General features: G+C 41.4%; 3 protein-coding genes and 1 long non-coding RNA gene across 5 annotated transcripts in view; 1 reads left to right on the forward strand and 3 right to left on the reverse strand.

Moving 5' to 3' along the window:
• LOC147798461 (uncharacterized) overlaps window positions 1-7,322 on the forward strand; it is a 51,597-nt gene extending 44,275 nt beyond the window's left edge. Inside the window, exons 1-4 of one of the 2 annotated variants that reach the window (XR_015426159.1) lie at window positions 669-778; window positions 1,858-1,885; window positions 6,203-6,267; window positions 7,185-7,322. This is a non-coding gene — a long non-coding RNA (uncharacterized LOC147798461). Of the gene's footprint in view, window positions 1-668; window positions 779-1,857; window positions 1,886-6,202; window positions 6,268-7,184 lie in introns of those variants that run through there. The other variant, XR_015426160.1, reaches the window with a different exon arrangement.
• Window positions 905-5,786, reverse strand: LOC147798463 (uncharacterized). The gene is made up of 2 exons (XM_087140082.1): window positions 5,647-5,786; window positions 905-5,189 (listed from the first exon to the last, which is right to left on the reverse strand). Exon 2 carries the CDS (start codon window positions 5,178-5,180, stop codon window positions 3,336-3,338), a length of 1,845 nt encoding a protein of 614 aa, XP_086996208.1. The 5' UTR covers window positions 5,181-5,189; window positions 5,647-5,786; the 3' UTR covers window positions 905-3,335.
• On the reverse strand, window positions 6,820-21,462 carry LOC110974379 (kinesin-like protein KIF28). The gene is made up of 20 exons (XM_087140081.1): window positions 20,008-21,462; window positions 19,530-19,662; window positions 18,855-19,049; window positions 18,108-18,327; window positions 17,793-17,923; window positions 17,298-17,429; window positions 16,800-16,970; window positions 16,487-16,602; window positions 15,767-15,945; window positions 14,921-15,052; window positions 14,517-14,671; window positions 13,701-13,849; window positions 12,566-12,700; window positions 11,997-12,080; window positions 11,173-11,382; window positions 10,407-10,532; window positions 10,127-10,282; window positions 9,671-9,754; window positions 9,279-9,432; window positions 6,820-8,681 (listed from the first exon to the last, which is right to left on the reverse strand). The coding sequence occupies exons 1-20, from the start codon at window positions 20,155-20,157 to the stop codon at window positions 8,641-8,643; spliced, it is 2,853 nt and encodes a 950-aa protein (XP_086996207.1). The 5' UTR covers window positions 20,158-21,462; the 3' UTR covers window positions 6,820-8,640.
• A 1,332-nt stretch (window positions 21,463-22,794) lies between these two features.
• On the reverse strand, window positions 22,795-27,424 carry pfdn5 (prefoldin subunit 5). Its single transcript, XM_022226054.2, has 6 exons — window positions 27,273-27,424; window positions 26,393-26,495; window positions 25,923-25,954; window positions 25,062-25,136; window positions 24,347-24,452; window positions 22,795-23,909 (listed from the first exon to the last, which is right to left on the reverse strand). Exons 1-6 carry the CDS (start codon window positions 27,411-27,413, stop codon window positions 23,836-23,838), a joined length of 531 nt encoding a protein of 176 aa, XP_022081746.2. The 5' UTR covers window positions 27,414-27,424; the 3' UTR covers window positions 22,795-23,835.
• Window positions 27,425-27,637: the final 213 nt, after the last annotated feature.

Consider the following 27,637-nt stretch of genomic DNA (forward strand, 5'->3'; position numbering starts at 1 on the left):
CTGCAAAGTTGTAGACAATGTACTTTTTTAAGGGAAAAATTATATCAATAGCTCAAAAACAGCTCCACCATGTCAACCTATAAACATGTGACAATGATGACACAACTACGAAAATGTATTCTAAATATCCATACACTGCAACAGTTTTGTGATAAAACAGTATGAGAGAAAAACAAATGTGACACACCATCATTTAACTGCAAATTTATTCCAAGTCACAGAAGCCTTTACATATGGAGTGATGAAGATATTAAACAAAATATTTCTGAAGTGAATGTACTAAAATATATGAAAGCTTCCTAGTGTGGGAGTTGGCCTTTTTGCTAAATAGTGTTCAAAATGACACTGGATATGAATTAATTTTTGAAACTTTAACATATCTAGGTATACTCACCTCTCTTTGCAAAGAAAAATGATGAAAATCTTGACAAATTCCTCACATTTGAAGGATATCACTGTCTCTCGTGTGACTCATACGGGGAAGTAAATTTACAAAGAAGCACTCATACAGTACGGGATGTTACTATACATTGTACATGTGCATAGCCACTGTCCACGCAGGTGTATGCATAGTTGGTTTTCCACTGCGTAAAATCCCAAGGCTATTTTTGTCTACCATTACACTGGCTCAAACAGCGGATTTTGAACTCTGCATGCATTTATATGGCATTGGAGAGCAGACGAGATGGTCCACTGCACATGGACAGGTTTGCATTGGGCTTAGTAAATAAACTGCGATATCGAATTGTCTAGCAACATGACCTCGTTTAGATGGCATGTAAGTGTCCTTATGCTACTTGGAGTATTGGGATATAGCAAAATGCAAGCAAACCTGACACTAGCAACGTGATGTACAAGCATGGGTGCCATTGTGCTGATTGATTTTGATTGATTGATTGATTGATTGATAATTGTTAAAATTAAGATGCTAAAATACATACTTTGTTTGAAAAAAGACCAGGAAAATTTACATTAAATTCTTAAATATGGTAAGCCAAAAGAATCACATAAAATTGCACCATGATAATAAGAGATACATCAAACACAAGATCACCAGGACAGCCTCAGAAACCTAACTCAACAACATTCAGAAACATCAAAATTACTGATAAAACACTAACAAATAAACTTAAAACCAAAATTACAAAAATGAGGATATAAATAAATAAATCATTAGAAAAATACCAGCCAAACAAATCTCAAAATCTGGAATAAAATTAAAATATGCTTACTTAGTTTTAAAACTTGTTGCAGGTGCCAGTATATACACAGCAGGAGGATCATGAGACCAAAATTAGATTGGTAGAAGGAACTAATGATTGAAGAAGCACCGGGGAATAAGCGAATTCTTAAACCTGTTTGTTTGGGTTTGAGGGCATTTGAGTATTCAGGGGCGGATCTCAGTGCATGGCTCATTACACAAGGCTCTAGCAGGAGGTGGGGAAATCAGTTTTCTTGAGTTGACTGAAGTGTGACTTACAAAGTTTACTGCATCTTTCACTGAGAGTTTGCATATTAACTAGACGCAGGGTCCTCTTGTAGTCTTGACCTGGTTTTATTGACTTCAGAGCTCGTCTGTGGACACTTTCAATCTTATCGCTCAGATATTTGTGTAAACTACTGTGCCACATTTGACAAGCATACTCCAGAACAGGTTTTATCATAGACTTGTAAATTGTTAACAAATCACTCTGATTAATTCCAGCACGCATAGGTTGGTACAGCATATACAGTCTTTTACAGGCTTGTAAAACCTTTACATGTAGTTGACATGTGCGTTCCAAGTTAAATCAAAGGAGAGAATTATGCCAGGAATTTTAGCTGGACTAACGCGTGCTACGGGTTTTTCCTCTACAGAGTTTGTTTGGCCAAATAGCAGCATGGGGTAAGTCTTTACAGAAGCATATCAACAGTTCTTGGGTTTTGGTAGCATTTATTTTCATATCATTTTTCACTGACCATTGACAAGCTGTACACCTTATTCCTTGATTCACTTGTGTGAGCAAAGTTAGATCGCTAGGGAAACTGATTAAAATTTGCATTGGACCCTGTTAGCGCTCTGTTGACCCCCCCAAAGCAATTAATGAAACATGCTGGGTATTTTGCAACATAGTTGTAAAATATTTGAGCATATTCAGATTTACAGAAAGTGAATAGAGGCACCACTTCCATTAAAAAAAAATTCCAAAATAGCTATCTTGCTGTGACAGAAGTCACTATCTGGTTGTAACAAGTTACAGTCTTTTAATGACAACTTGCTCGCTCACCATGGGAGCTTACTCTCTCACCACTGTAGTTACCATTTTGCCATGGCAAACCATACCTTGCCATGGTGAGTTTCTTAACAGTGAGTCATTACGGCTTGAGTTGTTGGGTTCAAGTTGCTGATGCGAGTTACTGTCCGTGTTAACTTACCAAAGCAGTACTCACCATGGTGAAATTAGTAACAACATGGTGAGTTATGAATTTGAAAAAATGTTATTACGTGTAGTTGTGGAAATACCATTGAAAGATTTAAAACTGCAATCTGCATAGTGAGATTAGTGCGTATCCTTTGCAAGACGCATGTCAGAGCTGAACTTTGTACACGGAAATATAAAGTATATGTACCATATAAGGTACAGTTACTTTTGTTACTGAGAAAAACAGTAAAATCAGACAAAAAGATTCATAGATAACAAAAGAAAGTGAACCTAACAGCTCCCGAAGGATTGCCTTAAAAGAAAACGTCTCTATTGAAGGGCTGTTGTGATGGTAAAGTTTAATCAAGTTCAGCTAAATTAATTCACTTAAATGAAACTTTTGAAAAGTAAATTATTTACAGCGTACACAGGGAAATCAACATTAAAACTGATAGGAGAAAAACTACTTAATTTTGAAATACTGCTTGTCATGAAGTGTGCTCCAAAGCCGAGTACTGTGAACTCCCCTTCAAAAAAATAAACCACTTTCAATAATGTGTCACTACTTTTTCCAATACCCAAGAAATCAATCAAATTTTCACAATAAATGATTCCTTAGGTAAAGAAGTGTACTTTACAATATTACTTTAACCCCCCCCAATCCTCAATACTCCCAACAGGTGGGGGACCAAGGATACAGTGAGTAAACTTTTACTGGTACAAAATGACAGCATGAAGTAATGAAAAAGTCAGTAGGGAGGGATTCATCGCTTTCTCACCATCAACTGTACTTCTATCAGACCCTCGTGATTCACTTAATTTAAAAACTATGATGGCGACAACATTGTTGTCAGAGTCAGTTACATTTCTTGCATTGTTACTGTGTCATCGTGAACAAAGTGTGGAGTTGCATTCTTTAGCCGTTTTAACTTTTTACACTCTGTGATAGATTTCCGTGATAACTTCACCAGTCACCGCAATCTTCCCATCTGGAATGTAGCATATGCAATTTCCTCGGACTTCTTTGACCGGTACGCTGATGTAATTGCCGGCTTGACTGTAATGGTGGACTTGCTGTACAGATTCCTTCAAGCCTCCTATGCACTGGCAGTGTGCCACAACAAAGACGTCACCGGCCTCGTCACAGCACAGCCCATGAGGAATAGAGTTCTGGAATGAGTCAACTGTGAAGATGTTGTTGCCTTGGTAATCCATGGAGATGAGCTTGCGCTTGTCAGAGCAGGAGTAAATGAGATGCTTGTTGCTGATGGTCAAGTATACCTCAATTGCAGGGGCAGGCAGCACTCTGATCAGGGATCCATCTGGGTTGTGAAGAGAAATCTGTCCCATGCCCCTATAGCCCACTGCTGTTACATTCTTGTCATCTACTGCTAGGCACGATGGTGTGTCATCAATGTCTGCCTCTTTGTTTGGCCTGAATTGATGCAGAAGGTGGAATTCCTTGTTGAAAACCTTTACCTCATAATTGTCTAGGATAAGGAGATCATCGTCCATGTTTACAGCTATGGCTTGGGCACATCTGATGAAACTGGTTTTTGTACTGTTTTGAAGAATGCTGTAGTGGTCCTGATCATTAAGAGTTAGTATAGCACACTGCTGTCGCCAGTACAACACAATATTACCTGAAGAAAATACAGAAATGGAGGCAGCTATCAATAAGTGGCTGTCCATCAACTCCCACTTGTCTTTTAGCTTGAGTGTGCCAAGTCCCAGTGCATCACAACTCTCTTTGGAAGCAGTGAATGAAAGGTGGCTGTCCACAGTTTCTGCTGCTTCTTCTTTCACTTCCTTATAGCCAGACAGAAAGTCTTGCCTGAGTTTCAAGATCTCAAGATGATTCAAAACGTTCATCTCATTCTTGGCTTTGTCCACTGCCTGTTGAGCAAAGATCACTTCTGCCAGTCTCTTGTCTTTTTTCCTATAAGCGGCTTGGGCTTCCTGCAAGAGTTTCATCTCCAGTAGTTTTATTTGAACAACTTTGCTCTTCGCTTCATTAGAAATGTCTCGTTTGGTTTTATCCAGCATGATACCCAGTCGGTTGCGTATACATTTCCAATTTCGTGAAACACTGCTTTCATATTGTTTCACCTGAGAATTTATTTCATGGGCTTGTTGCAGAACAATGGCAACAGCCAAGTCAAAATCAACAAAGTTATGCAAAGGATCTTTGTGACCTGAAGTTGTGCACTTTCTGCAGATGAGCTGCTCACATGTTTGACAGTAGAAACATAGTTTCTGACTGGGATGGATGACACAGTTTGAAGTGTTCTTTAAATCAGTTTTTGAGTCAAACTCTTCTTGGTTTGAAAGAGCTGTGATTTTGTGAGTTTTCAGAGAAGCAAATCGCATATGTGCTTGCTGGCATTCCTTGCACATATATTGTTCACAGTCAGTGCATTGAGATATTGCTTCATTCTCCTCTTCACAAGTCTGACACATGATCTCTGTTGACCTTTCACCTTTCAGGAGCTGTTCCTGCTTTGTGACTTCCTCCACCAGGGAAATCAAAGTGTAGTTGGTGTTCAACTTATCCACTCCACCCTCAGGTAAGTTGGTTTCTCTCTGGCACAGTGGACATGTTACCTTGTCATTATTGGGATGTTGGCTCTGCTTGAGTTCTTGGAGGCATTTCAGGCAAAAGCTGTGTGAGCAATGCAACATCTTAGGTTGTTGGTAACGCGTGTGGCAGATGGAGCATTCCAGGTGTCCTTGGATGATGGAACTCAAAACTGACTCTGCGGTCACACCGGTTGCCATCTTTGACACCTACAAGTAATAATAAGCAGTTAAAAATAATACTCCTGGGTCAGACACAAACAGTGTCGCATGTCAAACAACGGGAGGGGGGGTGGTACTGTATTTGCCGCCATTGTGGAAGCCATTTAATCTCTTTATTTTGCCCTTCTATTAACTGAACACATATATAAGACCTTACTGGCTTTATGAATTTTAGGGGGTCGGTAACCTTTGATGTAGGCCCATAAAAAAATGAACAAACTGGCAATGAATGTAGGGGTTATTGACCCCTTCCCTGATACATGTATTTACCCCAAAATTCTCTTTTCCTTTAAATTGGTCAAAATATTCAGAACAATTTCTATTAATGAATAGGGAGCTATGCATCACCACTGCTCTGATGCATATCCGTGGTGGTTTCTGTACAGTTGTGTTTGAGCAACGAGTAATTTCCACCCATAGAATAGATACTGCTATAAATACTCACCTTCCTTTTCAAAGGGAACTTGAAAGCTGTCCAGAAGTATTCTCACAATGGGTGCTTACATGTAGATTTGTTATTCGATGTGCCAAGCAGACGGCTACCGTCAAAAAGTACTTCAACACCGGAAGTGCACACATACATTAGGGTGTGAGAGTGCTCGACATTATATTCTGCATTACAGAGACGGATGTGACCCACACACATTTCCTTTCAGGTCTGTACATTATGCCAGAGAGGGGGTACTCCCTCTTTGAAAAGTGACCCACCCCCCAAAAAAGAATGTACAGCAGGGCAAAATGTCCTGTGGGGTTGCCTGTTTTCATTGGAATACCTGAAAAAAGAGCCCCATCACTGTTCCTGAGCCTGCTACTTTGAGTTCTTTCTTTACTTAGAAAAGCCCCCCCCCAAAAAAAATATCTGCTTCCCATGTATGCTTTCTGGCACTTTTCAACATTTGATATAATTTTGTATCAACCAGGATGATGTACATGTACTACTACTGATATGGGCCACACTAATTAACATAAAATGTGATTTGTCCCTTTTTCATTGTTCCTAGAAAGTGCGAATGACCTATTTGGTACAATACAACCCACAGTACAGAAGAACATGGACATGTTCCCGGTAAGGTTCTTGGGACTGTGAAAATTGACCTTGGTTAGTAATGGTGACTTATTGTTTGATAATCTAGTATCTAGATGAGATTTTTAATTTGTAGCCTCTTTCTGTTCAGGTATATTTTGGTGGTGAAATGTGGAAACAAAAAAAAAAAACCTGTGTAGGTACATGTACCTCTTCAGAACTTCATTTTGAAGTAGTGAAAAATCCAACTTGGAAGCATTAACCCTAAGAGTCCTCAATCCTTCACCTGTTAGAGGACTGAGGACTGTTAGGGTTAATGTCTTTGGGATTACTTTGACAAAAGCTGCGCTCCCAATTAAGTGGTGCACAAAGGCATGTGAGTGAACATGTACACGAGGGGCCACCCCTTCCCTGATTGAAATTTACTTTAAAAAAATAACAAAAAAAAGACAATCTTCCTCTTGGGAAGGGGGTCCATTTCATTATCACCTTTCCAAAGTGTCTTGGAAGTTCCTTAATAAAGGCTAGAAACGTTTTACAAACTTTCCTGAGAGTTTGTGGTTGAAAATTCATACATAAGTATGAATATGTGGATTCATATAAGAGGAAGACATTAAACATCTCTTATATTTATTTTCCTTTGAGCAATTATATACAATGCTACAGTAAATTCCTCTTTTTTTCTCTGAAAGTTCACACAAAAAAATACAGTTAGATTATCAAATTTACCAATTCAATCTTGTCTCTTTCCATTTTAGGCTAGCTTTGTTTATCACATTTATATAATTATGGAATGTTATTTTCATTATGGAAATTTATATTTTATAGTGATATTTACATGAGAAACACCTCAGTTCAGTATTAAAAACCACAAAGTATGCAAATACACACTGCTGAAATGAAAGGAGGGATGAAAAATACCCTGGAAATAACATTTCAAAATGTACATATAATTTCAGACCTCAGAGGGTGAAGTCAGACAAGGAAACTGCTCGGATAGCCACAGATTTCAATCTACAAGATCACAGGAGCCATCGTCAACAACATTGCCTGCTTGTTCAGGTATTCAGACAATTGAGGTAAAGTGGTCAGAATAGATCGGAGTAATATAGGCAACTATATGTAGCCTCAACAAATACATTTCTTTAAAAATTAATATATCTAATCAATACAAGATTTGCCAAAACATAAAGGCACTTTATCCATTGTCTTGGATCTATAAAACTCTGCAATAATGGAAACGAATGCTGTTGGTACTCTTTGGTGGTAAATAAATACATCAGTGCATAGTCTGGTACCGCATAACAAGGACATCTTGGCTCATGTGCCGTGACCTTCAGACTCCAACTTTGAACTCTTATAGAAGACAGTGAAGTTAATTCATTTTAATACAAGAACCTAGATCTGAATATATGTACAATCAAGACCCCCAAGTGGTGACCGGCGGGAAAGCACAATGACAAACTTGTCTGTTGGGGAAACGTCAAAATTAGTACTGACTATTAATAATCCTGTGGGCTCTGTCTTGTTATTGTAAGAAACCAATTCTACTTGGATCTTCAGTTGATTTCACTTCGTTAAGTGAAGCGCTAAGGCACTGGTGACCAAAGATCGTATAGCGCCGCATAGCGGCGTAAGATGGGGAACTGCACCGTGAATACGCGTAAAATGTTGTTATCACATGGGGGCCATTCTGGTTGGACTACGCCTGCGCAGTGCATGTTAATGCACAGGCGCAGGCGCCACGACAGGCACGCACACACATGAACGTTCACACTCGAATGGCGCCCATGGTGATAACACCTTTATGGCCAAATTACCCATCTTGCACCGCTACACGGCGCTATATAATCTTTGCTGGTGACTACTTACTTCACAAGTGCATACGGATCATTTATATTAATTGGATGATATCCGAAATGTCCATTCTTTTAAACTACATGGTATAATATGGCTTCCAGATTTGGACCACCTTTGCTGCTGGGAGTATCACAGCCGAGCATAGGCAGTAGGTGAACATACAATTCTTGGCAAAGAGTGTTTTACAATTTGCCAAAATGAAAATTGAAGTTAAGAAAGGTCTGCACCAGTCGTGGGTTTTGGGTCACTGCGGTATTGGGGTTCCTTTGGGTAAGTTAAGATCCACAACCGCTGCATTATTACCTGGGCATATTTAGGGTCATGCACCAAGAATGGTCAAAATGGGAGAGTGTCCAACACTCCCAGATCTCCCATCTTTTCCACATTTCTAATCAATTGACAGTGAAGAAAATCGGAGAGTTGAGGTAGGTTGCTACTGTCGTATTAACACACACACAACACAGGAGAATTTACATCAAACCAACAAGTGACTTCAGTGACTCCGTACTCAGAAATTCTGACGAGGACGACAAACTCTTGTGATCTTGAGAGAACTCACATGACGGCACAAACTCCCGACTTCTGAGTTTCCTCTCCTGTAAGTGACAGAACCCATCATATAACAGGTGGCATTTCTTGCATTCATTTCTTGGATTCAATCACATCTTTGCCTTACTGCCATTTCATTTCCGCCCACCAGATGGATTAACGAAATTAAATATATATTCTGCTTGAGAAGTAATCATGCAAAGCGTTTCGTGTTGCTTGTTGAAATGGATTTTTTATTTTCATAATGAAATAAAGAGTCTTGAAAATGTAGCAACGTCTCGTGTTGATTGTGTAAAAGAAATTGCATTTAGGATTAGACTCCAGTCTGATTTGCGCCCACAAGTAACGTTACCCATGGTGGGTATCAAACATCAACAAACATGGTGTCCTCTCATAGCAAAGACGGAGTCATAAGTGTCAATTACGGAAATAAGCTGACGGTTGATACAGTACTCCAACTACTGATGTGCCGAGTGCTGTGCCGAAAATCGGTTTTATTTTCGGTAAACAACACTTGGACTCACTTTGCTATGGGACACCATGTTTGTTGATGTTTGATACCCACGAAGAGGTCACAGTCGGTTGATCATCTTTCCCAGAAAATTGCATGACAAATTTTTCAGAAAACAGCTGAAACTACTTACCCAAGTTTCCAGCTCCTTCGTCCTTGGGGACGCGCGCAATGGCCTTGTCAGCTACCTTGTCATTCTGAGCATTGAGGACCGCCTTTAAGACCATGGTCTCCACCCGTGCCTTGTTGGACATCTCTGCCGTGGTCACCAGTTTACGGAACTGAGCCTGAAAGCAGCAAGACAAAGGTTTTTTTTTAGAATTTCCTTTAATTACGTCTGTCCTTTGCCACTTCAATTTATTGCGGTCTGTATGCTATGATGCTTTCACCTCAATGCTTCCCCCCCCGAGAAGATTCTCCAAATTCCTCCATCTCAATCTAAAATTCCCAGCCAAAATTTTACAGAACAAGCGAAATGTTTTCTTTTAGTTTTAGATTTTCCTGGACAGTTGATTCTATACTCACAATCTTGGTTTCCATTCTCTCTTGCCGCTTTTTCATCACGGCAAACTGGAACATGTACTTGGCCTTCATAGCAGGGTCAGACACCTGAAGAATAAAGGGCAAGCCTCACTAATCATGTACAAACATCAGAATTCTCAGGTAGTGATATTTTGTACCCATCATTGTGAAAATGACGAGTACTTCATGTCGTGAATCATCCTACTCACTGAGAAAAATTTGCCCGGAAATGTCGTGTTAGGCGACTGGCTCAAAATGTGAAATGGATCAAAATTTCCCATTATTCTGCTTGAGGGAAATAATAACTCGTCTGACCGTACACTACTGGACTGGGAAATTGATGACAAAAAAGGTTGATGGCCCATATGAAACTCCATCATAAATGATCTGATTTTTGGAACTGTGACCCCAAAATAAGGCAAATTCTACGGGGGAGAGCGGTAGGGTGAGAACAGCTACCTGGTTAGCCGTGGCGTTGACATCTCGTCCCTTGGTGAGCGCCTCGGCCAACATGATCTCCTTGGTGTTCTTCTTGGCCTTGTTTTTGGACTGGGCGTCTTTCTGGGTCCCCCAGACTTGGATGACCAGGTGGTCATTGATGAGGTATTGCACCAGCTGTACAAGGCACAAAAACGTCGCAAATGAATGCCGGGGATTCTGGGCAAGTTCGAGGGTGCAATGGCGTCTTGTTACGTTTACGTTTATTACAGTTACTTCACAGAGGACTGAAGAGGCTTACGTTTGATGTTACCACGGGGAAGTTGAAAACTTTCTTGTGCTTGAATTCCGGGCTGGAGGTCCCGTTTACGTGGTTGGTGTCGATCATCTCCGTTTCCAGGAACACGTTGTACTTACAGTGGATGCCCTGCCAACAGTTATCGAATACACAAGACACACTAGTCAATAAATACAAGATTCCAGTCAAAAAAACTGGATGTCAATTAATTTACAGGGGTAAAAGGTGTTGGTCAATATATAAAATGCTGGTCAATATTCGCGATGCCAGTCAATATACAAAAGATCTAACAATTGACTCTCAATTGCCAACCCTTCACGTTTTGGCCAGCAGCAAGAGGCAATTTGAGTTTTGGATGTGAAGATGTTTTTCCCAAACTTACAAAAGCGCAAGCTTGGTCTTGACGAAAATCAATACCAGAAGAACGATCCAATTTTTTGTCATTTCATATACGGTCGAACCTTGCTAATAAGAGCACTGTTAACGAAACATTCTGCTAACAATAAGGACATTTTTTGGTCCCAATCCTTTTTTCTTCATCGTTTTCACTCCAGATGATACAAGTTTCCTGTTCTAACACAATAACCTGCAAGGTCCGAAGGACCTCTCGTTAACAAGGGTCAACTTTTCACAGGAAGAAGTTCACACACAACTTTGAAATATTGCAGAAAACATAGTTCTGGGGGAAAAAGGCCTCAGATCTGACTTTAGAGGACCAACATTCCTGTAGGTATCGTCTATCAGGCAGAACCCAGCGAGCCATGCTTACAGTGAATTTGCTGGGGATTCCCATGGCGCTGTTGATCTTGACTACAAAGTTGAGGTCCCTCCCCACCAGCTCGTTGGGATGGTCGATGAAGAGATCGTCGTCTTCCTTGATCTCTTTGCCGTTCTTGTGACAGGGCACCAGCTCCATGTTCAGGAGACCCAGTTCCTTTCCCCGGTAATCCGTGATGTCCAGCTGCTCTTTAGATTCAATCTGAAATGGCAGTGGGGGGGGGTTAAGGAGTGGAGGGCAGGGGGAAAGCGTGGAATCAGGCTTGGTTAAATCAAAAGTGGACTACAAAGAAACCATGATCTCGAATATCTTCAAGATCACCCTCGGGAGGCAGACTCGGCTTGCCGGAACGTTCAGCTTCCGTCTGAGGACAAGACTGTCTACCTGCAATATCGGCAAGTTCCGTGGCCTGGCAGTGAGCACCTCATTTTTTTGTTGAGCCCACTGCACGCCTCGCAAGTCCAATCACAAGGCCTTGGAACGAGTCCATGATGTCACAAGCAACAGAATGAACAAGGACAAATACCTGGCATTTTGACTTGACGAGATTGGACAAGTTGTGATGGACTTGAAGGTTGTGTTGGATTTGACTAAAACACTGGAGGGCACTAAGCTGCTTTCTTAAAGTTTAAATACTGCATGGGAAGTCCCATTTAATACACAGCTTTGTTTAGGCACTTTTATTTAATTATCCTTCCAGGAGAGGAGAAACCACAAGAAATGATCCTTTCAAGGACAAACACTAAATAAAAACTTAATTCACACTGTAGGTAAATGGACTGACATCAATGGTGGAGAGTTGATGGAGAGCTTACCAGGTAAGCCAGACTCTGCATGTAAACGTTGACTGTTCCTATGAGAACCTCCTGGTCTGCTGGCTCTGTGAAGGGATTCTTCTCCTGAAGGGAGTAAACAGTTCAGAAGATTGAAATGAATTCCTTACAAGCATTCATGTCTTGCATATTGAGCCAATGTCAATTAGATCCACCTGATTAAAAGCCTAGAAAGCTTCCTTCTCATTCTTCGAATCAACCAACAGCCAGTAGCCTATCCTATCAAGGCTATCAGGTTTTTGAGGTGTGCTCTTAAACTGGTCACAGAGAGCGAACCTAAAAACTCATCGGTGAGATCTTTGGTTTAGCCATCCTCACTTGTACAAAATAATGAAAAGGTTCGAATCTCACTTTGGGAGATCTCTTAGATTGACAACTGATTCTTTGTAAGCACTGCAAGTACAGGTTTGATGCAACACTGAATGCCTCGCTGGTGACAGAGAACCTTCTCGCACCATTACCAGGCGATAAGAACAAGGAAGGAATAACATGCAATGCCGTCTTGGACATTTACCCAAGTTTGAGACCCCATTTGAGTTCCTCGTACTCACGTCAGGCAGCGACCAATCCTCGCCCTCGGTGAAGTTCTGGTACATCTCCTGCATGAGGTACTTGCGCCGCACAAACTTGTCCCTGGGCCAGATGTACTCCAGGTCCTTCTCCAGGTTTCTCATCTTCACGCACACCTTTGAGACAACAGGTGTCAAGAGCCAATTCATCAAGAGCTTGGCTTTGCCATGCGTAGGGGGTGAGACCAGAATGAGCACGTTTACCTTTATGGTGCCCCTCAAAAGGATTTCAGCACACTGGAGACACTTACTACTCTTTTGCATGCGTATGGCGTATGTGAAATGTGCCAGGATTTTTCAAACAAAAATATCCTTTAAATTCTGGAAAATAGCGAGTCCATCATGGTATTTTTATGTGGAAAAGTTGATACAGAACTCAAGAAATGGACAATCTACAGTCTGGAGTATTACCCTATTTGGACAGGCTATATGTCACAAACCTTGTGCAATCTGACCAATCACAAGGCCTGTTCTAGCAGGCTGCAAAGGATTGTGGGTGTTTCCATGATATGGGGTGCTTTGCTTAAAAGTTGGAGCATATGGAAGAAAAAACACAGAGGGAAAAGCTCCGTTTGCAAAAATTTGATTGGCTGTGCAAAAGACAAGACCATTACAGACATCATCTATAAATTCTAAAACACCTTTGTACCGATGTGATGAGAAATTCATTGTTACCAATTTGAGATATATAACGTTGAAGTTGGACGAATATTACTGTATTTTGGTGATGACCACCGAAACATAGTCAATAGGGGTACAGGAAAGGTCACAGTGCCCTTATGTGGTAGTACTCCTGACTGATTTAAAATGTGCCTTTAGGCAAAACAAATGTAAAGTATAGACTGTACACCGCTACGGGACCCTCCAAACATCTGAGGATTATTTCATGTAATTTCCTTTTCCTAAAATCTCATCCCTGGTATGGTCAATAATAGAAGCAACAATCCATAATACGTTGCAAAGTTGGGTGTCAGGGGCTTTAACCAAAATTTGAAAATTGAGAGTCTAAATTTATCTCAAATTGAAATGTTATGCTTTTACAAGAATAACAGAGGACAAGAAGAATCGATATGTCATGTTGGACTAGAGCACTGGGTGCCGAGAAGGTGAGGCCTACCTCTGTGCGACCGTGGGCCAGGCCGCGTGCTTTGGGCGACATGACGACTATCTCAAACTTGACCTTCTGGTCCAGCTCCTCGCTGATGGCGTTGGCCTCCTCCACGGCCGGGATCATCTCCACCAGGTCCTCATGCAGCAGCATGTCCTCTGAGGAAGTGGGCAACGCAAAGAGAAAAGGTCCTTGTTAAGAGACTAGAGAACTTGACCAAGGGTTTCGAATGCTTTGGAAATGCCAATGTTGGTCAATTTTGGGGAGGAGCAAGAGGTTGTGATGGGGGGGTTATGAATAATGGATGAGAAACTAAGTAAATCCAAAACCTTAGAAAGTTTTAATTTATATGAAAACCAATCAAAATAGAATTTTCAATTACCGGATGTCTTGCCAAAGAGCTGCCAGATGAACAACTTTTAGTTGATGGCATTGCTAAACAAACCGTTGTGATTACTGCAGGTCATTTCTAAACAAATTTGCCTGCTCAACCTTTGGACTGTTTTGGGGTCGTGACAGAAAGTGTTTGCTGGACAAACCTTTGGATAAAATTGAGGTCATGATGGGGAGAAATTTGCCAGAGAGACCTTTGGACTGCTGGGTGTCAGGCTTAAAAAATTTGTCAGTCAGATCCTTGGACTAAATAGAAGTCATGTCAAAGAGGAAAGTTACCGGACAGACCTGTGGATTACTTGGGCGTTAAAAAGAAGAATTTTGCTAATCAGATCCCTAGACAAAATGGGGATCATGGCTAGAGAAATGTGCTGGAAAGACCTTTCAACTTATTAGAAAGCTGTGTCAAAGATGGGAATATGCCAGACCAACCTTTGGAGTTATTGGAGGTCATGTCAAATCCGTTCTTCTCAGCAATCTCTTCTTGGGCAGATTCATAGGTGACCACGCCCACATAGTTGGTTGGCTTAGCCTTGTAAAGTTGGGGATGCTGGAAGACATACAAGTGGTTGCTGCCAAACATGATCCTATGACAGAAAACACCATAATTACAACTTACTTGCGAAATGGTCTCTGATTTAGTAAAAGGACAAGAAAATTTCCGGTGCTTTTTGGATCAAAAGTTTCAAATGGGAATAGGTGGTAATTGAAATATATTGTCGTATGAGGCCTAATGTAAAGAGTGGATACAGGAGGGTCATAGTAACAGGGACCACTCCCCTCCAAAAAAGGACATCTGGTTGTCCTTTGTTGAGACCCAAAACCCCCTTGCTCACCTGTCGTTGTGATCCAGTTCCACCCTGCCCACGAGCGGGTCGCCATTGACCAGGATCTTGGCCTCCGAGCTGCCCTTTTCCAGGAACACCTTGCCGTTGTCGTTCGCGATTACGCCGTGCTCCTTCTGAATGCTGTGGATGGATATAACAAACACACTCAGGCATACTGAGATCCCACCCTCGGAAAACCTTGACAGAAATTTCTCAACTACTATTTCGTGGTGGAAAGGCACCCCAGGACTAAAAAAAAAAGGGAAAAAAGACATACATGTAACAGTCACAGCCAACCTGGGAATGGCACTGTTATTTCAGAGTGAATTTAATAACATGCTGCCAGGTTTAATTTGAAGTTGAATGAAGTATACCTGGAGAATTGTCAAGATTTTCTGTTTTCAAAATGCTTTGAAAATTCATAACTTCATTTACTGAACGTTTACACCCACATGAATGACTGTCTGGTGACTACTCTAATCTGACAGACAACATCTGTTGACGCCCGAGTATTTCAGCCAGGCCTGCCGCCTTGCAAAGAGAGCACAGATTGTGCGGTGTTACATAATTTTCTTTTGTTCTCCAAACTGGCCCAGTGCGCTGCACTTCAAATGCACCCCCAGATTAGCTTGCAGCGGTATTGCATCGCTCATCCCTAGAGTGCTTTTGTTCCCCGGTGGTAAACACTGGCATAATCATTCAAAACAAAGACAGATTCCCTCAGCTATTGACAACTGAAAAAATGTTGATTTGGAAATGAACATCAAGAGTTACTGACGAAACTCCTAAAGCTCAGCTCTGAAAAAAAATGTACTGTCCCAAAGCCTGAAATGCTGCAATTATCCAGAGACTGACCTGAGTCCATTCAGCACGATTTCCGGCAGTGTCTCGGCCTTGTTGTTGCCCACCTTGTAGCTACCGGGCCCCAGCAGGAAGACGATCATCCCGCTGAGCTGGGAGTCTTGGTTCAGGTTGTAGAGATGAGGCGTGGTCTTCTTGGCTTCTTTCTTGGCCCTCTCTCCGTCATCCCCACCCTGCAAGGACAAAAAAAAACTCCGAAGGTCACCATTTTATAAGAAATCAAAATAAAAGACATGAAAATGTATCTACTGACATTACCATTCGGAGTGCTACATAAGAGTAACCCCTGCTTATCAGGGTCATAACTTTGCAATTCTCGCACTGTCTTAGCCCCCTGGGAATGGCGCAACCTGATTTTGAGGTAATAAAGTAAGGCTTATTCTACCTTTCTTTGGGTACATCCCCAGCTTTGGGCTCCCCCTTTGAGATCTCCCACCATTATTTCAGCTCAGTATATGTAACGGATTTTAATATGGCAAAAATCAAATAACATGAAATGTACATGGAAAGATTTGTTAATTTGCTGTGAACACCGAAGACCTGGAAATGGTGCCAAGGTCAGAGAGAAAGGCAAGCTTCAAGGAATGGCCACAAAGTTAGAAGTGAAAGAGGCCAAATTTAACAGAGGGTAACTTGAGGTTCACCTCGATGGGGAGGTACCTCGGGGTGAGAACCACCAGTTACCCCTTGTTTCACTCTGCATTCTCCCCTCACCTCAGCCTGTTTGAGCTTGTCTTCCCAGCTCTGCTTCATGTAGCCCAGCTCTCGCTCTGTGGCCTCCAGCCGGGCCTGCATCTCCTCCTCCAACTCCTTCCTGATGGCAGCTCGCTCTGCGGAGAATAAAGAGGCCATTTGAATAGTCAGGGTAAAAGACAAAGATCACAGGTTTCAAGGTGTCATTAAGTGACACAATCAGTTTCAATCATTTACTGGTGGAACCCAATCACCCATCCCATGTCTTTGTTGCCTAGGGACCATCCGTCGCCTTACAAGTTTTGCTCCCTGGCCTCTGTGTCTTTCAACCCACCTTCCTCGGTCATGCCTTCTTTTCTGTCCTCGTCATCGGCTACCATGACTAGACCGCCTTTCTTGATGGCCTCCATCAGTCGGGCGTTCTCCTCCTTCAGCTCTCGGATCAGCTTCTCTGTAGGGTCCTCGTTGACCACGGCAGACGTCTTGATCTGTTTAGCACGGTCAGCTGCAGAAAATCATTTGAAGAATGTGCTCAGGTTAGCCATTTCGACATTATGTATTCGCCCTTGGTACCTTCCCCAAAACCTCCAAATTCTTTCATGGTGCAAGAACCCAATGGCAATTTCTTTCTACTATTCTCATTCAGTGGACATCCGTGTTAAACGGCTTGGGTCTGCCCATCTGATTCCTACAAAATCCTACAAAATCCTACAAAAATCCCAGTGGTGGATTTGGCAGGACCTGGGACGATAGGGGTCCAAACAGTCACCGCACTGTGTCAGACAGGTTTTGTACTGTTTAATACATTCTGTGTTTCCTTCCCCCGACTTACCATATCGAAGTGTCGACAGTGTCTCTTCGTAGTTGATGTCAGCCGGACTGAGGGCGGCAATCATGATAGTTTTGCTGTTTCCGCCCAAGGCGTTCTTCAGCAGTTTGGTTAGTACAGAGTCACGGAATGGTACTATTTTTGAAAATAATAAAAACAAAGAAAGTAATCAATTTAATATAAATAAATCGTGAAGGCTTCCTTCATATCAGATGTTTGTCACTTCCTTTATCAACAAGTCCCCAGATAGGCCATTAAGTACTTGTGTCCATAGGCAAGACACATTACTGCATTTGTTTCACTTCCCTATAAGGGTATCTATGGAAAATGAGAGGGTCTGGGGTAAGGAAAGATACAACTTTTTTTCTATTCTAAAAACACAAATAATGCCACGTAGGAACTGCGGAAAGTTCAAATTGCCAAGCATTTTAAATTTCCCATTGAAATTCTTAAAAAAGAACAAACAAATTTAAGAGTTAAATCATGGGCAACATTCACCTTTGACCTTTTTGCCCTTTGCCCTATCAGCCAATGCCGAGATGACGTTGCCCAGGGAAGACAGTGATTGGTTGATGGCAGCTCCTTCCTTCAGTCGGTCACCGGTAGCCCCTGTCGATTCAGCACGCTCACTAAAATGTTGTTCACAAAAGAAAGCAATGACTGCAAATGCAAATGTGTCTGGCCAAGCCTTGAAACACACCATCAGTCTTGCACCTCGCTCACTTTCTGAAGTCAAAATTGAAAAAAAGTTTCTGCATGGTCAAATATTTGGGTGAAATACAAAAACTTTGCATTGGTCAATTCATCACCCACCTGCCGGCTAAGTCCACCAAGTTCACCACGGCGACCTTTGACATCTCCTGCCCAGCCTCGTTGACGGTCTTCTGGGTGAACGTGATGCCCACTATGGTGTGGGCGCGGCTGCTTGTGGCGTTCATCTGGGTTGCGGCTACAGAGCGGTTGCGCGTGCCTTCATCCATACGGTCCTCAATTTGCTGGTAGCTTTGAACAGGCACATTACGCAGCTGCTCAACTATAGAAGTGATTTTTTTTCAAAACAGAGAAACAAATTTGTACAGGTACGGCCAGAATTACATAGAAAACAGGTAAAAGTAATGCCATTTTGCTCCCATTTTTTTCAGATTGCAGGCATGAACACTGATAATGCTGCTAATTTTGTTTTTCATTCAAACTTCTTTGTCTCTGTTTGGCCTAACATTCTCCCAAGTTTGATGTCATATATCAAAAATAAAAGGAAACCGAACTGGACAAGAATGTTTCAACATTAAAAACTACAGACTGCATTGTTTGTTTCTAGATCTTTCAAAATCAAATCAGCAAGAAAAATTCCCTTGAAAAAAAATTGCTTTTTAATTATTCTTGGAAGTTTCCCAGAATAATTAAAAAGCAAAACTAAAATTATAATTTCAGTGAAGTTTTTAAAAACAAGACAATATAAGGTACAAAAAAGACATTAAAACCAAAACTAAACACATTCAGTAGCTCAAGAGCAATCCACTCAATACCATTCCAGAATAATTCACCTAAATATGACCTTACCATAAAATCCCTTTTTGGGGTGTTCCCTGACCCGGAGACCACCCTTCTTGTGGGAGGCAGGGTTCAGCAGGTCCCGCACCTGCTCGTTGTAGATCTCCAGCATGCTGAACATCACCTCAAACTCTGTCTTGGTCCCCGACTCTCTCCTGTTGGCCACCTCCACAAAGAGTTGGTCACAGAAGATGGGAATAACCCCTAAATAGAATTTATAAAAAAGAGAAAGAAAAGTTTATCAGCAAGTGATCTGTAATCAAACATCCGAAGAATATGAAGACAGAATGAGTATATGTTTTTTTTCAGGTATAGGAAGGTGTGACAGAAGTTGTCAGGGATATGAAATTATTCATGCATTCAGAAAAACACGACCCGTTTCTCACCACAAGGACTGTCTATCTAGACACTGAAACAAAGGCTGTCTTCAAAAACAATCCACTTTTTAAATGTTTAATACATATGCGCCAGATTTCAACATGGCAAAAACATGGAATTCCCTAAGCCTTAAGAGAAGAGATATCTTTATATCAAGGGGAAGGGTTGTGTTCACGCAATTTTTCGTTGAAAATCTAGATATCATACAGGGACGGCAGGTTTTTTGGAAGCATATTATTAAGCGCGATACTCTTATTTTGTCCGGCAACATTTTATAGGGCGGGGATATTGAAGTTTTCAGGATACCTTTGTTTGGCCCGTAGCCAAAGATAGAGAAGGACTTTCCCGATCCAGTCTGCCCATAGGCAAAGAGGCAGGAGTTGTATCCATCCCATGCGTTCTGCAGTACACCCACGCCTAGATCGTCAAACACTTTTTTCTACCAAATAAGAAATAAAGAGACAGCTACTGACCTCGGAAATCCCAGACTGGAAGACACTGTGAGGGCAGTGTTTCAGCCCTAAAGCCAGCTGTTTGTGTGATCCAAGAGACAAAAGTGTGGCCAACATATCTCGACTCCACATGTGTCTCACAACAGTAATGCAGCATTTTATTTTCATAACCATAGTTCACACTATTGCAGCAGACTTTCATTACCAGTTATAAAAAAGCTTTATAACATTTCTTTTCAATTATTTGGTTTTTTGGTTCTCCTTTTAGTTCTTGAGTGTGATGAGCAATCTTTAAGGGGGAAGGTTTGTCGAACTTGACAACAGTGTCATACCTGGCTGTCGTATTTTGGCGAGACAGGCACAAGGACTTCGTCTCGTTCCTCAAAGCCATCGTGCGACCAGTAGCTGTAATCAAAGTTGAACTTCTTGGGTTCTTCATTCGGGGCCTCCGGGTTCAGTATGGTTGTGGTACCGGCGTTCATACCGATGATCAGTTGGGCACCGCGGGCCTTCTCACGAGAGTTGTGTGGCCGGTTAAGGATTCAAAATCTTTGCCAGAAAGCCAGCAGTAACCAGCCTATCCCTTGACATTTTAATTTGTTCATAAAGTACTGAGTGGAGCCTGTAAGAGACATTGGTAACCTGTCTACTTTGGGGGGGGGCTGGTGATTATTTTCACTGTAGTAAAGTGATGCGTTGCTAAGCAGAGGCACTGCAGGTATCTTGATGGTGGAAAGGCTAGGCACTGGAAGAGGGAGACTTACGCACTCGGCTCTTCTGCGTCCCCACAGTGGAAGTAGCAGACAATAGACAGTAGACGCCTGATACTAATTACAGCTACACAAAACCACCAACACAGCAGTAAAAAATTGGTACACATTATGCCCAAACATCCTGTTATAAATCTTTGGTTATTGAGCTTAGGCATATTCTGTTTTTGTGTTATCCTAGCTAGAGGAAAAAACATTCTCAGATCCTCTGAAAATAAGAATAGTAGGCCAAATGGCTGTCACTGTTTTTGGAAAGAGTTCCATACACAAACAATCAATTTTCCTTCAAAATTTTACAACACTGATCAGCTGTCAGAAAGTAATAACATGTCATAAAAAGTGAACTTTTGCAAAGAAAATTCTCAAGCATTTACTTTGAAACAAAATGAAAACTTTTTTTCCAAGCAAGTTCAAAGGTTTATGTACAGGGGTATCAAGTGTTGTCCGTATCAAACCTTTCCCCTTTTTTCTTGGCCCACTTGGGATGTCTGACAAAACATCACTGACATGACGGAGGAAAGAACTCCACTTCATTATCAGACCATAAACACCACAAAGTTAACCACACTTCCTAAACCATCATGTAAATTTATTCCTCCCAGGTACTGAACCCCATTGCTTGATAGTATCCCCTTAAAAGTAAAACTAGAGCCTAATCCCTCAACTTTAATATACCCGGGCCACAGTCACGTACAGCTGTGTGGACGTCGACCTAGCAATACATGGGGTAGGAAAAGAATTTCCCATCAAAAGGATATGAAAGGCCGCACGCGCACGGCGACTTTCACGCTTTCCTCGGGCATGCTGCTTCCCAAAAATCTCCTCCAGCGAAAGTCCTTCCTAGGCCTCGAAAGCAGCTACTCCGTCGGTAAAATCCTGGCAAAATCGGCCCAAATAATACAGCACCAACGCAGTTACAATAGAGAAGCCATCTTGGATTATCCCGATCAATAATCACATGGGGCGAAAGTGTTGATAGTTGACAGCCGGTTTCCAAGCAATGAACGCCATCCATTAGCTGCGTAATTGTTGAGGCATGACCTTTATTTGCTCGGCCTTTTATACCTGGATTTGGAAAATATGCGTCAGACGGTAAACCGTTCGGCTTCGAGATAAGACCATGAATATCGTCACAGCAAATAAAAACAAACTGGTTTAATAATTTTAAATAGAAACGGCATACTTTAAAAAAAAACGTGACAGCATGATTAACCCATACAGTGGTTCTCATCAAATGCAGGCTTATAATTTTTAAGAATTTAAATTTTTTATACAAATTTCATTTTCACCGAAATGACATTAGTAAAGTAGGCCCTATCATCGGGGTATTTGGGGAAAAAGTCGGTCACTACGTATGAAGGGGAGAAGTTGTTTACAATTAAAGTTTTCAAACCTCTGCATTGAAAAAAGGGAGGGGGGAAATCCATAAAGTTTTCCAAATTTAAATTTCAAACTCATATCAAGTTTATTCGACCTACAAAATAAGCGAAAATCTACTATTAAGGATTTAAAGTGATATATATCAGCTAAATGACTCGGTGTTCATTGAAGGCATGTTCTTTCCCCTTCAAGGAGGACAAGACTTTTAGTCTGATGTTTGTGTACCAATACACGATTTGTTCTATAACAACACAACTGTTGTGTCAGTAAATATTTAATACCAAAATGATATGTTCCCAACAAAGCAATCACAGAAACCAGTAGCTAGTGGGTTTACAAATGGGTCAACAGGTTACTTGAGATAAGAGGCCGGACTCTGTGCAATCACAAACTGGTTCCCTGCAGGGGTGCAGTGCTGGTCTTTTGTGTGAAATAAGATCACTGACATCCAAGTAAATGATAATTTACTCATTTATAAATCGCAAATTTCATATAGATATGTTTAGATGCACTGTACAATGAAGACATTTAGAAGTGGTTGAGCCGATGGCATACAAGGGTGCCTCGGCAGCCGTCAGACGACCTACATCCACTCACATCTGTGGAGAGGAGACAATAAGAAGAGCTGGGAGATGGTTTACAGGTGGGAGAAATCCCCCCCAAAAATCTGGGTGAAACCCACGGAGTCAGGTAGGGTCTGAAAACACAATCCACATGCGGACTGAGCCAAGGAACGAACCCGGGCCGCAGAAACGCAAGGCGAGGAAAGAACTAACTACCTTGGCAACCTGACTGGCTATAAACATTACCCCTGCAACACGCAATGAAGAAAAACCTGAGAAATAACTGTTAAACGGGACAAACGCCGAGGATTTTTGTCAGTCAGTGGTGTTGACCCTTGAAACTTTTTCCTATGCTTATCTCACCACAAATCCAAGAGCAATAAGAACACAGAAACCAACGAAACAGTTGTGTCACTTTTACATTTTATTGTCGCAAAATACAAACGCACAGTCAAAATTAATGTACAAACAATAACCACACCTGTACGATTTAGTAGAGAAATTTGGACAGGGACAGTGCCAATCTTCACAAAATCATCTCATTCCAGTGTTCACAAAAACGGAATCTCTTCTACTTTCATTTTTCTTCCCTTCTCTTTCTCTGAACCTCCTGGGCTTGAAAACGTCATGCCGTTTCAAGGGACTTCTGGCGAGGAGTGAACATGCTCCTAAATGACCTAGCTCCACCCCTATATTCATTCCTCCACTGCACCACTTTTATTAACAGGTGCATGTTTACCAAAAGGTAACATATTCAAGACATCACCAAGTCCGACTAGAACCCCCTTTTTTCTGCAATCTCATCCTCCTACGTCAGTCCAATTTTGTGGATGTATTTTTTCCAGTTTCTACAAGCTTTGTGTTCATATTTTATTTTGAAATATTTCACATTTTTATCCAGTGCTGAAAAGTCACTGGACAGTCTGTGACTTTTTCATTTTGGAAAACGGCCTTAATCAAGAAGTTTTTATTTAAATCATTTTGTTCACACTTTCCTTTCCAAATACTGTCTCACTCTTTACCTCTTCACTGTACTGATAGTCACATATAACACCACTAGGTACACAACCTGTTCTTTGCTTCAAGTTGATAATATCCGTATTACAGACACAAAACTGCATAAATTAACTGACACAAGGTGAAACAGCTCCGCATCTGATGTTCATGCCAAACAGCTGATTTCCAACAGCTGCTTCAGTTGCCAATCCTAAATCAAATTTGGGTTTTTGTCAGGGCCTGGTAAGCGCAGGAACTGCAAGACTAAAAACATGAGGAATTATGACTTTTGAATGAATGATTATCACACCAAAGCTTGCTCTGGTCTCTCAAGGAATGAGCAAAATGACCAGACAAAGGCAAGACAACGGGGGCTCAAAGCTGCTTGCTGACGTCCGACGCTCGCAAAAAAGTAAAACACGGCTGAACAGTACGGTAAGACCAAAGGTTGCTACGACTTGACCCCTTGACCTTGTGTCATGGACATCTGCGCTTGAATCTTCATGTTCATGACCTCGGTTACAACTGCAACAAGAAACGACACCAAAAAAGACACGAACTTGAGTGAGACGCAAATATGATCAATTTTAAATCACATAGTTTGGTAACGCAAGATGCTGTTGGAGATTTCAAAGCATTTTGTAACAGAAATGTCGCATTCAATGCGATTAAAAGCACCACGCTTTTGGGATGAAATTCTAGTATTTTTGAGGTGAGGGAAGTTTTGTTGGGGACACAGACTTATGCAGGGAGCACATCACTCTAATGGTATCATCTTCAAAGGGCATGCGTCATGTATTCTGAAACTTGAGGCACTGGTGTATTTTTCAATTCCAAACAACTCCTGGTCAAGTAGGCATTCAGTGGTGCATTTAATGGGCAAAACTCCACATTATCTTTGTTGGGCATGGTACCGTTGTAGACAGGTTGCTGAATTAGCCTGTCAGAGGGATGATCTTTACCTTGTCTCATCTTTGATTTTTCTATCAATACTGGCTGTACCCGCTCCATTTGCTTGGTGACAAAGTCCACCTTCCTCTTGAAGTACTCCTGGGCTTGGGGTAACGTCTGCCACAAAGCAGTGACGTTATTGATAAAAACACAGCAGTTGTGCAATATTTAATTGTGACACTCTGACTCTATGAACCCCAACCGGACCAAGAGAGGGCGCAATTTTTCTAGCAACGGTGGCTCCTTTGGTGGGAGCTGCACTTTGCTGGTTCATGAAAGAATATGAAATGCACGCGTAACAGTCACGTCATTACCAACCAAAAAATAAAACCAATCCCCACCAACATGGCATTCTTAAACAGATGAGGGGGTGCTTCAGCTCAAGCACATGACCTTTCTCTAGGATTGGAATGAATAAGACCATGACTTCAACTGCAATTCACATAAGCAACAATTACAAAAGAAAAGGCGCTATGTACAATCAACGTAACTATTTTCACATTTTAGACAACTCTGAGATGTTGATTTTTAATGACAATGTAAGTAATATAGAAAGAGCCACACTAGTGAAGCCTTTCGGCAGATTTTTTGGGGGGGAAGTTCACAGTATGCCAAATGAGATATCAGTTTTGCGAGGAACCATGCAATCCACACTACAACGAGCAGGAGAAAGTAGAAATAAAAGTGAAGTCGTGCCAAGGTGTCTACTTATTAGTCGAGACTTACCTTCTCTACATAGTAGCCGGTGCCTACATCAATTAGAACATTATTGACGTCTTTCAGCTTGCCAGGAATATAAAGCTGGGATTTACAGTCAAGGTTCAATATCTAACACAATGTCACTCATGACTCCCGTCCTTTCATGAAGAAAATGGAAAAGTTGGTAGTGCACCTGCATTTAACCATATTTTAGTCCAGTCCACTGACAAAGGAATGCTTTTGTTGCAGTTCATTTGAAGAGCCCGTGACTTGAATTCAGACTGAAGGTCTTAAGATGTGATGATCTTTTAGGAAGTATTAGGGCTGAGTCAATTCGAATAATTCACCATTCGAATATTCGACCTTCAAGTTGATTGAATATCTGAATATACAGACGCCCCGACCCGCAAATTGATGAGCAAAACCATATACAAAATCAGTTGCAATAACACACACAATTGTACATTATAATCACTATAATGGCTTCTCACATCTAGGAGTATCTCCAGCCACAATTTAGCAAGATTTAAGAGATGAACAAGACTTCTTGCCCTGATGAAAATTTCTATTCCTTTTAAATTGTTTAATGAATGGTTTACTTTTTATATCGTTGTAAGATTTCTGACACTTTTCATTTGAATCTGCTTGAAACAAGCCTCCATAGTGCAATTTTTCTCATTTAAAACAAAAGAAAATTTTCCCTTCCTTTTCATGCATTTGCATACGGCTATTCAATTTTGAAAAATAACATTCAAATATTCGACAATCAATGGAATAATCGGCTATTCGGCACTGCCCTAGGAAGTATCGACTACAGCAGTGGTTAATGACAATGAGTGCATTTGGTAGTCCCACAATTGAGTCTTGTTTCTCTTTGTCCAAGGATACAGATGCTGTAAGCGGTACCAGAATTTCTTTTCCTGAAATGCAGCCATAGAGAACAAAAAATGAGAGAAATGCATATAAGTGACAAGGCAAATAACTACATGTACCTAGGTAAAATGCATGCCCAAAATGTAAGTGTGGTTGGGATTTTCTTTTTATTCATTTTTTAAACCTGCCAAATAATGGTTATCCATGTGCCGAGTCAGAAAGAACCAATGAATAAAAATATAAAAATGTGTTGGAAATCAGATTGTTCAACGGATCAAGTGTATGAGGGATGTACGTACTTCGTCTGTTGTACGCCATCAATGGAAATTTTGATCCCTTTCAAGATGCAAGGCAAAAAAGACGCTACATTTTTATTCATACCAAAGCAAATGTGTTTTTTATCCATGCAACAAGCACTGGGAGAACTGCATTATGCTGGGTTAAACCAAACGAGGGTCACTATAACCAGACTACTGGACACATACCCTCTGATTTGGGATCAAACTTGCTCAGACTTTCAGTCGACTCCACAAAGCGTCCTTGCGCCATCTTCAGCTGCTGGAGGGATCCCTGCAACATCTCTACCTCCTGGTAAAATGATAAATGGAGGAGTCCCCTTGTGTCAGTCACTATCGTGAACGTTACTACGTAAGTCATCCTGTCACCAGTCTGAAGCGATTCAATGGTGACCAAGGTTTCACGCAAGGAGTTCCGCATCTGGTTTATCAGTGTTATTGTTCCATAAACACAAATAAATTTTAAAAGGAGTCAGAAATGGTACTTTTGCTCTTCCCCCAAGGGAATGAAAGCCTCCCCTGGCTAAGACGCCCCAAAATAAAAGATTCCCCTTTTTGAAACCCCTTGTCTTAAACATTGGCAATGTTGGTCTGGTGACACTGGTGCTTGTGAAACTTGACAATCATTGAGGCAGGACATAAAAACTCTTTCCAAGGGGAAAAAAAAGGCTCCCAATTATAGACGTGTGACAATCGACTTAGACCATGTGGAAAGTGTTCCATAGGCCAACATCGTGCATTATTTGGACAAAAAAGAAAGCCTGAGACTTAGATTTAGAACATGTAGAAGTCAAATTATAGTACTGGCCTGGGCCCACTACTCACAAATTGGTGTCAAATGATGTCTGTGTATCGAACCCTCCCGGCTACACTTACATGCAATGTGAAAATCACTAAATTATAGGCCGCGCCTACATGGCCCATGCAACATCACGATCAATCATGTCAATTCCTGTCCGGAAACTAGGCAACATTTCCGAGAACCAAAAATTAAAGCATACGTTGAAATATTAACCTACTTTTTAAAATATGCTGAAATATTTATTAATGCTTATTCGAATAACGTTACCTGTTCGATCTCCTCCTTCAGCATATTCAGCTGAGGAAGCGCCAATTGCATCAGGTCGATTGCTTGTGGCCCCCCGCTTCCACCCGCCATGTTGCCAAAAGAAGTAATGAAGTATATTGCCATGCCTCGTGAATAAAACATCAACAGCGCCGCCACCATCTGAAAGGGGCGGGGTTGGCTCAGTTTGTGGGGTGCGCGCAGTTTAGCGGATTGTATGTGCGTGCTGTGGGAATTCATAACTTCAAAGAGGTGGCTCATGTTCGAAAGATGCTTAAGCGTTTAGTATTAGTATATCAATTAAAGTCATGGCAAAATGTTACCACAACAGGATGGGCCCATAGTCCTGTCAAATCGTGCCTTAATCA

Source organism: Acanthaster planci, linkage group LG08, assembly GCF_054643075.1.
Source record: "Acanthaster planci isolate LZ-2023a linkage group LG08, COTS_SCS, whole genome shotgun sequence".
Classification (NCBI taxonomy): domain Eukaryota; kingdom Metazoa; phylum Echinodermata; class Asteroidea; order Valvatida; family Acanthasteridae; genus Acanthaster; species Acanthaster planci.